General features: G+C 40.3%; 1 protein-coding gene across 2 annotated transcripts; it reads left to right on the top strand.

Moving 5' to 3' along the window:
• The first annotated feature begins 69 nt into the window (after positions 1-69).
• Positions 70-7,615, top strand: LOC139641098 (glycerol-3-phosphate dehydrogenase [NAD(+)], cytoplasmic-like). Of its 2 annotated transcripts, none has more exons than XM_071515342.1 (8): positions 70-203; positions 1,200-1,377; positions 2,335-2,475; positions 3,609-3,747; positions 4,204-4,316; positions 4,678-4,911; positions 5,700-5,806; positions 7,006-7,615. In XM_071515342.1, exons 1-8 carry the CDS (start codon positions 79-81, stop codon positions 7,100-7,102), a joined length of 1,134 nt encoding a protein of 377 aa, XP_071371443.1. In that variant the 5' UTR covers positions 70-78; the 3' UTR covers positions 7,103-7,615. The 2 variants fall into 2 exon arrangements, with proteins under 2 accessions (XP_071371443.1, XP_071371444.1); XM_071515343.1 differs by having other exon boundaries at positions 2,404-2,475.
• Positions 7,616-10,914: the final 3,299 nt, after the last annotated feature.

Below are 10,914 nucleotides of genomic sequence, written 5' to 3' on the forward strand. Positions count from 1 at the left end.
TAAATGCGATAGAGATGTAGGCGTGGGGAGGACAGGGGAGGGAGGAATGGAGCCCGTATCTCACCACTTATAGGGCGTATGAGGAAGTTATTATGGACGGATCTAAAAAACAGGCTACTCTTCAATTCAGCTGAAACAGTGGGATTTTCCTCCTCCAAAAAAATGCCTGGAAAGAAAGTCTGCATCGTCGGATCTGGAAACTGGTAACTTTTCCTTTGCTCTTTCTGGAGATGTGTACTGCAGAAACAAGCAACATGTTTTAGTCTTCCAGACAGCAAATTTATAGCATTATGTAATCACCGGTGTGAAGTGTAGGACCTGCTGCTACTGCAAAGCCATAGCAAGTTCTGATAAAGTGTGATTTGCAGATATAGACTATAGATTTAGTCATACCGGCTCGTGCATTCCACATTTAATTCTTACCATGCCGTTATTTTCCTTGATTCATAATCTGTTTTGGAACACAATACCGCCCATTATATCAAGAATGAGAATCGACCTAGACCTTCCACTTCTGCTTCACAATCACAGTACAAACTAGTTTTGGGGTATACAGTAGGCCTACTTCCCCTAATGAAAAATCACTGTAATATTCGTATAATGTTCTTTTAGGGATGTAAAGTGTGTCTGTGGTGGTCAGTACTGACTTTATAGTGAATTTATAGTACTTAATGGTATATATATATATTTTTTTTTATCTCCAATGGTATCAATATAATATTCCTATATTACCCCTATAGGGGCTTATAGTGTGTCTGTTTTACTTTAAAGTGAGATAGATTGTAGATAATCATATTTCTAGAGGGACTTTGCTGTGATGTATGTAGTAGGCCTATCCTTCTATAATTACTGTAGTTCTTTTTTGTTCTTTTTCATACCCAGCCAAGTATTGGATCACTAAAGTATGTGTTTTATCCACGCTGGCATAGAGTTCACTTTTATTAAGTTTTATTCAAGATTTATTCAAGATTCTCAACTGGGTTTTAAAGTTAAATGTAAACCAAAGCTTGGTTTTCAAGCTTGTAGGAACTGTCCAAAGCCAGCAGACCCTAATCACCAAATACCTAACATCCACAAAGTAAAATACTTTGTGGATATTAGGATATTAGGATATTGGATTTGGGTATTTGGGTTGGGGAATAACCTTCTGGATCTTTAGTTTTACTTTGTCCTTCTGACTGTATCTTTGCTCCTTCCAGGGGCTCTGCCATTGCCAAAATCATCGGGCACAATGTCAAAGCATCCAACAGGTTCGACCCCATCGTAAATATGTGGGTTTTCGAAGAAATGATCAATGGAAAGAAGCTAACGGAGATCATCAATACAGATCATGAAAATGTCAAATACCTCCCAGGTCACAAGCTGCCCAGGAATGTGGTGAGTGTCCCAGTTTAGGGAATTTTTTTATCTATTCATGCATTCATTCAAAACAGACGGGTCTTGTATCTGCAAATTGTGTAATTGCTTCTCTGCTGCAATCTTGGAACTTGTCTCTTATGAAAAACTAAGCTGTGATAAGAGGAATGAACCTTGACCCATACCTTATAACTCATCGCAAGAATATTACATCCATTTGTTTGTTGTGTCATCCACTAACTGCAGTCGTGCAATAATACTGTGTATCCTCACCTCAACCACAGACCCATCATTCAGGATTAAGGTCTGTAATATCTAGTGCATTAAGAGAAAAAAACCTTTTCACTTCAAATGCAAGCTGCATTTATTGTTTTAGCAGATAAATTGCTTTTGAAAACAGAAAAGAGACAAACTTTCCAGCCATCACCCACATTTATTATCTTTGGGGGCTGGTGTTAAAGGGATAATCCACCCTAAAACACTTTCAAACAGCTATTTCTCACCCCATTTTGTTGTTTGGTGGTGTCTTTTTCTTATTTCTGGCTAAACGCTGACGACATGATGTCACATGGAGATATTTCCAGCAGCTACAATGGGAGTTTAATAGCAGAAAAATGTTTAATTATCTAAAACATCAGCGGTAAACGTCAGGTTTTGGTGTCAGTCCCAAATCAGAATCAAAGAGTGAGGGGCTTCTGCCTAGAGCCGCCATTTAACTGAACTGGGGGTTATCAAAGGCATTCTGGGTAATGTAGGAAATCACTAACTGAAGTAGAAGTAGATGAAATAAATTAGAGCACTTCATCACAAAATGACTCCTGGAATGCATTGAATATGACAAAGACTCTTCAATTCCTCACCCTGATATGTGCTCACCCTTAATGTTTTGGTCATATCATTTAATTTTATTCAATCACATCACACACACGTCATCAGACACCGGTAACGGGTCTAACTTCTTCGCTGGTGCCTCACTAGGTGGCAGTTCCAGACGTCACCGAGGCCGTGAAGGGAGCGAAGATCCTCGTCTTCGTCATCCCGCACCAGTTCATCGGCAAGCTGTGCGATCAGATGAAGCCTCACATCACGGAGGGAACCATCGGGATATCGCTCATCAAAGTAAGATCCATATACTTCTTCATGTCTGGGCTTCATCGTTCATTTCACTCCCAGACAGCAAAAGGGGAAACACACTGTCATCTGATCTGGCCCATGTGTCATGTTTTTCTGTGGCCGTGACATCATGGGACCTCACGGTGGTGCAATACAGAGAAAATTCGCAGCCCTGCAACTTCACTGTGACTGAAAAATAACCGCCACCTTGTTATGTGAGATGCTTAGGCTTCAAAAAGCTACAAAAAAAGTCATGTGAAAACCCACATGAATTCGAAGTGCATGTGCTTTTTCACATTCGTTTTCATTTGAGAACATGTGAAATTTCCCCATTTCCCCTGTGAAAATGACCTGAGAATTGTCTCTTTGCGAAATGTGAAATTAAGTTTTCAGTATAGAGGAGTGAAACAAATGTTGTCAGATGTAATGACGGATGAAAATGTGAAAACATGGGGAAAAAAACAATACTTTTCAACTATAATAGAAATTGTCACATCTGAAGTAAATACTGTCACGTGATGTCAGAATACAATGTGGAAAAAATTGATCACATGTGAAAACCAAATCCTCTAGAAATTTGAATTCACATGTGGGTTTTTTTGGGGGAATTTATATCACTATGAAACCAAGCCTCTTAATTTTATCCCTGAAATGTCCTTAATTTCTCAATTACATAAACATTAATTATCCATTGAAAATAACATAGCTTTAAAAAAGTAAGATTAGCATCATGGGTTTTTAAGGGATTTATTCATGGATTGATTCATGAAGATACTAGTAATTAAGGGATTGTCATGCCTTTTATGCAGGTTTACAGGGTTATTAATGAGTTGTTAATGGGTAGTTCCTGATTCCCTGAATTTTAGTAAGGAGTCAAAAATTAAGGGATGTTTAAGATGGTTTTTATGGGGTCTCCTCCATTAATAACTCCCTTAATTAATTTGAGAGTGATTTTGCATAAATGAAGGGGTGAATTCATGTAAATGTAATGTTATTTTATGGGATTACTGGTTCATAGAGATAAGACATCACCACGCCTCAATGTTGAAATCAGTCAGACCAGGAAATGGACAGAAGTTACAGTAGAAAGTTCTGGTACTAAACGTAGTGCATCTTTGTCATTGCTTGTCATCATGCAGGGTGTGGATGAAGGACCGGAGGGGCTGAAGCTCATCTCCGACATCATCAGAGAGAAACTAGAGATCGAGGTCAGCGTCCTGATGGGGGCCAACATCGCCAACGAGGTGGCAGACGAGAAGTTCTGTGAAACCACCATCGGTTAGACACTGTTTCTTTTTTTTTTTTTTATTATCATCAGAGTCTGATTTTGGCATTTGATTGGGCAGAAACCACTTCACCGTTTCATTCTTGTTACTTGTTACTTCTCTATATCACCCGTGTTAAATTTGAACAGCCACTTGTTAGGCTTGGGCCGATATTCAGTATTATCGAATATCGCGATATTTTGTGAATGTATTGAATAGTAAGATCAAATTTCTAGGCTGTTAATAATAATTATTATTATTATAGCCTAGAAATGTGATGTAATTTGGAAGAAATATCATAAAATCCCCCCCAAAAAATAACACCCCCCTCTCCTCCCCACCATAATATCATATATCGCGATATTTTGGCGGGACAGTATCGCGATATTACATTTTGGATATTGCCCAAGCCTACTACTTGTATGGAGTTCTGTCTGTTTTAAAAAAAAATAAACTGCATTCAATACAGGGGCAAAAAACGAGGCGAATGGCCACATCTTCAAAGAGCTGCTCCAGACTCCCAACTTCCGCATCAATGTGGTCCAGGAGAGCGACACGGTGGAGCTGTGTGGAGCTCTCAAGGTAAAGCCACCGTCTGAGGATTAAACACGACATAACTGTTTATGTACAGTGTATTTACATTGTTTTGCATTGGCTGAAAATCCTTGTTTTAAATCAGAGCATATGTGTTTCAAAATTATTAATCAAGTAGAAAAGAATCAAACATTTAACACATATCACCTCTGTATCTTTTAACGTGAGGAAGATCTTTTGACCGACAAGTTGAACATCGGGAATCTTCTTTCTTTATGTGTTCATCTTATGCAAAAACCTTCTTTTGTGTGTAAAATTTCTTCAATCCAAGTTCAGTCTCAGTGTCCCAAGCACTCTCTCCCATCTCAACAACTTATCTCTCTCTCTCTGTCTCTCTCCGTCCTGGCAGAACATCGTGGCGGTGGGCGCTGGATTCTGCGATGGCCTGGGTTTTGGGGACAACACCAAGGCGGCGGTGATCCGGCTGGGTCTGATGGAGATGGTCGCCTTCACCAAGATGTTCTGCAAGGGCCAGGTGAGCTCCGTCACCTTCCTGGAGAGCTGCGGCGTGGCCGACCTCATCACCACCTGCTACGGAGGACGGAACCGCAAAGTGGCCGAGGCCTTCGTCAAAACATCCAAGGTGAGCTGGATAGCGAAATTGACTGTTATTGTTTTGAATATGGCAAGTTTTTAGGGGATTTACCCGTCAAGTGATAAGAACATAAACACCAAAATCATCCAAGTGTCCCCGGTAGATTGTTTGCTCAGGTGCTCCATGCTAACACTTAGCATACACCATGTTGAGTGATAGTAGACGACTAGCATTATCTCTAAAGTGAGAAAGTTGGAACTTGTAGCAGCTCTAAAGCTAAATGGTAACAAATTTAAAATGATATACAGCCAAGTCTGTCAGTTTTGTGTAGATTTGTGAGATTGTTAGATTGATAGATAGATAGATTGACTAGATATATTATACTGTTTTGAACTAGCAGGGACTACTTTCCCTGTTTCCATAGGAAGTGAACAGCAGCTAAAAATCACTGAGCAGCGGATGAATACATGGTTACTCACCTGAAATAGTTCCAAAAATAAATCTGGCTACATCAGCTATATTGAATTAATGATATTTCATTCTTATCATGTATGAAGTCATATAATAAAACCACTACTAAAAGGTAAGTGCTACACTTTGGATGATGCTAGTTGCCTACTATCACTCAACATAGGGTATGCTAAAGTGTTAGCATGCAGCACTGGAGCAAATGATCTACCAGGGACACATGGATGATGTTTGTCTTATGTTCTTGTGACGTTACGGGCCAATCTCCCAAAACCTTGCTGTATTCCTTTAAAGAGTAAATAACAGCAAGATCAAATATGTCACAAAATTGCTAAATGACATTGAAACTGTGTGTTGTGGCTCTCCAGTCCATCACTGAGCTGGAGGCAGAAATGCTCAACGGCCAGAAGCTTCAAGGCCCGCAGACTTCAGCTGAGGTCTACAAGATCCTGCTGAAGAAGGACCTGGTTGACAAGTGAGTCCATTTACTTCATACAGATATCTTGCCTCTAAACTTCAGACATTCATTTTTTGACTGATAGGCTGCCACATAAAGAGACAGAATACAGAATACTATCGCATAAGAAATGATGATTAGGCCACAAGTTGCTTGCCTAGAGCAGTGGTTCTCAACGTGGGGTCCGGGGACCACCTTGAGATTTGGGGGTCCCCAGCAAATCGACAAACTGTTAAACTTCAGCATTAATAACACAATTAGAGAATGTAGAAGAACGACTATATTGGTCATAGTTTCTATCTCTCTACCTACAGTATAGATAGTCATGGGATTCTGGACAAAATCATATCTGACAATAAAAATATTCTCAGATTTGGGTCAGAGAGACAAAATCTCATAAAATGGGGGTCCATGGCTCTAATGTGGACTAAATTAGGGGGTCCATGATATGAAAAAGGTTGAGAAATTAGAGATTAGCAGCCATGTGTCCTTGAGCAAGGCACTGAACCTCAACCCATGAGGGATGAACTAAATGCCTAAAATGTATTTATTTTATTCAGTTTTTAAGATATAGCAGGGGATTTCCTTGAAAAATAAAACAGCAATATCACGTGTTCTTTTTTTGCTTGTGTTCTGTTTTATTGAAACATGTGATCGCATGTGATTAAACAAAACCAGATGAACGTCAGTTATGTTCTGGACCAATTATAAAACAGTATCATGTATCGGTAGGCCTTTTGAGACTTCATCCATTATATTCACATGACAACAAGGTCTCAGTACCTTGTTCAATACATTATAGGGCTGCATGAGTACGGATAAATGATAATCCTGATTACATTGCTATATTGTGATTCACCATTATTAATCACAGTCATTGATGATTTGAGGAATTCAATTATTTTTACTGGACTTTTAGCATCAAATTTAATATTATTTTCAACAATAGCAGACATTCTAAATGAAATGAATGAATTAATGTTTCACAATTATTCTTCTCCAATTATTGATATGTGGAAACTAAAATCCCAATAGGCCTATACAGTTAGACACAAATTAATAATTTTACTAATACATTGTTTAGAGGCAGAATCATATGAATAGTTGAGGTGTGGTGAACAAATGTCAAACATCAAACAAATATCGTCCTGTTCTGCTAACAGTGAGCTGCCAAAGATCACATTCAGTTGAGTCTGACTGTGTGTTTTCTCCTGCAGGTTTCCGCTGTTCACTGCGGTCTATCAGATCTGCTTCGAGGGCAAGGAAGTGAAAGAGTTCATCCACTGTCTGCAGAACCACCCAGAACACATGTGATGGGACGCTCCTTCAATGGCAATGTACTACCACTAGAGGGCAAAACGTGAACGCACAATACAACAGCCCCATACAAACCGTCCGCTATGGAGCACTTCTACATTTTCCTTAACATTTCATGACTTTTGACAAGGGGACCTATTATTTCTTAGCTTTACAATCATACATTCCTTTATTTTGTTGTTATATTTTGTGCAATAATATTCAGGTTGCTTTTTAACTGTTTTTTTTATCAGCAAAAGTGGAAGTACTGTTTGAAATATCACTTAAGTAATGTTTCATAAGCTATAGAAAGATAATTTTTTTCAGGAATTAAATTGCAGACCTTTTTTTTTTTAAAGCAGACCACGCCTCAAATTCTTTATAGAGGTAGAGGGTGAGTTAGATTTCACTACTTGACAGTATGTTTACAATCTCAACATTCAAACTAAGTAGTCTTACTTTCTTTGCATATTCTTGTTTTTTTTAATCTTGATTGTGGAGTTGACAATTCCCTCAATAAAATCAATTCATAAGAAAGTGAAATCTGGCTTTTCTATTTAGCATCAAGAGCTGAAGTCAGCCCAGTCAGAAAGAGACACTTACAAATCGAGTCTCTTCTTTATTTCATATCATATTTTATTTCGTCACAAGGAGGCGCACCGTCCTCATCGATGTGTTTTGGCAGTGTTGGACGAAGACGCTCCGGTTTGGTCTCCTCTAATCCTCCCTTAGACAAACAATAGATACACAGGACTGATGCGAGACGATGAGATCAAAAGAACGAGCGTTTTCACTGCGTGTCCTTTCACGTCCAGTTATGAAAACACTTCATGCACAATATATTTTAAACCCTGTCAGTACTCTCAGTGAATCAGGGGAACTTGACATTCGGCCGTGTCTCTGCGGCGTCTCGACTCAGTTGCGTGTCAGATGCCAGGCTCGGTGTGTGACGCGCTGAAACTGATTCCCATGCGGTCTCCTGTAACTCAGTATGAGAGAGAGCGGATTAAAGAACAAACAGCTTCCTTGTCCCTCCATCTCCTAACCGTGTCACAGGTCAGACTGGTGAAACCTTTGATAGTCTCTCTCTCTCTCTCTGTCTGTCTGTCTCCATCTTTCTCCTCTCCCTCTGTTTCTCTATATCTATCTCTGTCTCTATCTTTGTGTCTGCATCTTTCTCCTCTCTCTGTCTGCGTCTCTTTCTCTCACTACTTCTGCATCTCTCTTTCTGTCTCCATGCAATTCAATTAAGCTTTATTGACATGAATGGAAGAGAACCATTTTTTTCCTGCACATCGCAAAGCATCATACAGATCGAAGAGCAAAAACAAAACAGTGAATACAACATTTGAAATGGGTGATAGACACTACATTATGTCGCTATTATCTGTAGACTAAGTTGAAGTGGAGTGTGTAGCATGCTGAGACAAACTTGCCAGCAACACACACACTCTTTTCCTCTTCACCAAGCGCTACTGGAAATTTCCTGAAATTGGAGAGAGGAGAACAATCTGGAACATATTTTTTTGAATGCAGGGTGGTATTTGCCTCTTATTTCCACATATTTTGGATATTCCAATAAAGAAATTCTGTGTCTGTCTCATGCAATCTGAGTTATCTTGGGCCACATCTGACATCAAATAATATTCTCCTTTCTTTGGGATTGTGTGGACACTTTGAAACGTCACCAATTGAGTCTGATAGTTTAAGCATTTTTCCTCTTCAATCTCTATCTCTCTGCCTATCCTCCTCTCTCTCAGTCTGTCTTTCTTTATCTCTACTGTATCTCTCCATCCCTCTACTGTGGGTAGCTTGACAGGGTATCGTCCCCCGCTTGATCCCAGGACATCAAAGCGGGTGAGGGGTTCATTGGAAAGCTTGGGGGGGGGGGGGGGGGGGGCATGAGGGGCTTCCATGCGTTCCCATGGGAGAGCCGGGTCTCGTGGAGCTGCTGTCCTGTCCGGCGTGGGACGGCTCCTCTCATCCAGTAACAGCAACTGTCATCAGGGGTTTTTTTTTTTTTGGAGCGAGCGCTGAGACCCTTGCGGTGGCTTGACACAAGCCCAGATCCTCGGTTTCAAAGAGAGGGAACCACCTTCAGATGAGACCCGAGCTTGAAAGAGAGGCTTAATCACCACGGTAACTTGTCTGTCGGTACCCCACACACACACACACTGTCCTCCAGTGAGAGGCCCCTCGGACAGCGCTGGATAATACCATAACAGCATGGATTGAGGTCAGCGTTGTTATTTTTGATTTACATGTACCTCACCCCCTCATTACCTTGCGAAGCAACATTTTTGAGTTGAACTTTCTTTTTAAAGCTGCACTAGGCAAAGTTTTATGCAACAAAAACTTATTGGCCTAAATCACAAAGGGGCTGCCATAGAGAAGAGCATCCCATCCTCACTTAATGAGAACCTGCTGAGTCATCCTATTCGCCTATTAGCCCAAATGAACTTCTGGGACCAGTTGCATAAAGCCAGTTTAAGACTAGTCTAAGCCTTAGACTGGTCTTACATCCTCAGGTTGGACTAATTAAGACTGTCTGTCTGTTATGACTGACTTATTTTGAGGTAGGAAAGTTAGCCGCCTTCCCCCCTGGCTCATCTTGAGTTAAGAACTCTGTTGTTATGGCAACGAGTCGGCCTAACTGTCAGCAGACCGAAGCTGTTTCATACAAGATGGCAAATCTTTGGTTTTGGAAAGAGCCTGGAAAGAAGAGAGAGCGTCTTCAGAGGCAGAAACAAGCCATTAGAGATCTACAACAATCAAGAAGTAGTAGGAACAGGTAAGTGTCTATAGCGAGTTTGACTTAAGGTTACATTTAAGTGTAAGACTAGGTCGATCTTTATGGTCAGGTTGGTAAACATGAGCGAGCTGTGTGACGTTTACTGACCTCACCTTAAAGGATTTCAGAGTATATTAAATTTGTGAAATCTGCAGATACCCGATCATAAAGATTAATATCAGTTTGTAAAGGTGAATAAACGGATAAGAAGTTGGGTAAATTTAGATCTTTAGGTCGAGTTTATCCTCCACTACATCCCTGTGTTTTCAGTTTAACACAATGCACAAAACACAAATCTGCATGACAACCTCCCCCCCTCCCAAAAAAAAAAAAAAGTATTACAGTAAGACACTCTCCAGTACATTCCGCATTCAATATGGTGCGTGATTTATGAGGTGTGATGAGAGGAGGCTGTTATTCACAGTCGGCTTATCGCACCTGTGTCTCCCATGGACGACGCTCTCAGTTCTGCATCCAAACTTCTCCCCTGAGCACCCCAGGGTGTTTTTTAATATGCGGGCCACCCCAGGCCAGACCACATGGTTCACGCTTTTAGATTTATAGCACCTAAAGAGTCTGGCTCCATGTGAAACCTCACACGTAGGCTAATAGATAATTCTTCCGTAACGTTACCTACAGGGATAGCCAAACAAGCCCGGGCAGCTTTGCGTTTTGAGTGTGTGTGTGTATATGTATATGAGTGTGTGTGTGTGTGTGTGTGCATGTAAGCATGTTCTGTGTGTGTGTATATGTGTCTGTAGGTGTGTCTGTTTATATACTGTATAGCTTTTTGCCTGCATGTGTTTTTTCCTGTGAGTTTATACTGTATATTTGTTTGTGTGTGTTTGTGTGTGTGTACATTGTATATGTGTTTGCCTCTGTGTGTGTGTGTGTATATATACTATACATCTCTTTGCCTGTGAATGTAGTGTGTGTATACTGTATATCTGTGTGTGTGTGTGTGTGTGTGTGTCTAGTCTGCTGTATGTGATTTTGCCTCTGTGTGTGTGTGTGTGTGTATATATACTATACATTGTTT

The sequence above is a fragment of the Centroberyx affinis genome, unplaced genomic scaffold, assembly GCF_046629955.1.
Source record: "Centroberyx affinis isolate AG114_WGS23_722 - 3 ecotype Tasmania unplaced genomic scaffold, CSIRO-AGI_Caff_v1 ptg000343l_1, whole genome shotgun sequence".
NCBI lineage: Eukaryota > Metazoa > Chordata > Actinopteri > Beryciformes > Berycidae > Centroberyx > Centroberyx affinis.

Coding starts and splice junctions, on each gene's coding strand:
- LOC139641098 (XM_071515342.1), top strand. CDS start 79: ATGAGGAAGTTATTATGGACGGATCTAAAAAACAGGCTACTCTTCAAT. Junction 2,476..3,608: donor TCGGGATATCGCTCATCAAA/GTAAGATCCATA, acceptor GTCATCATGCAG/GGTGTGGATGAAGGACCGGA. Junction 3,748..4,203: donor GTTCTGTGAAACCACCATCG/GTTAGACACTGT, acceptor CATTCAATACAG/GGGCAAAAAACGAGGCGAAT.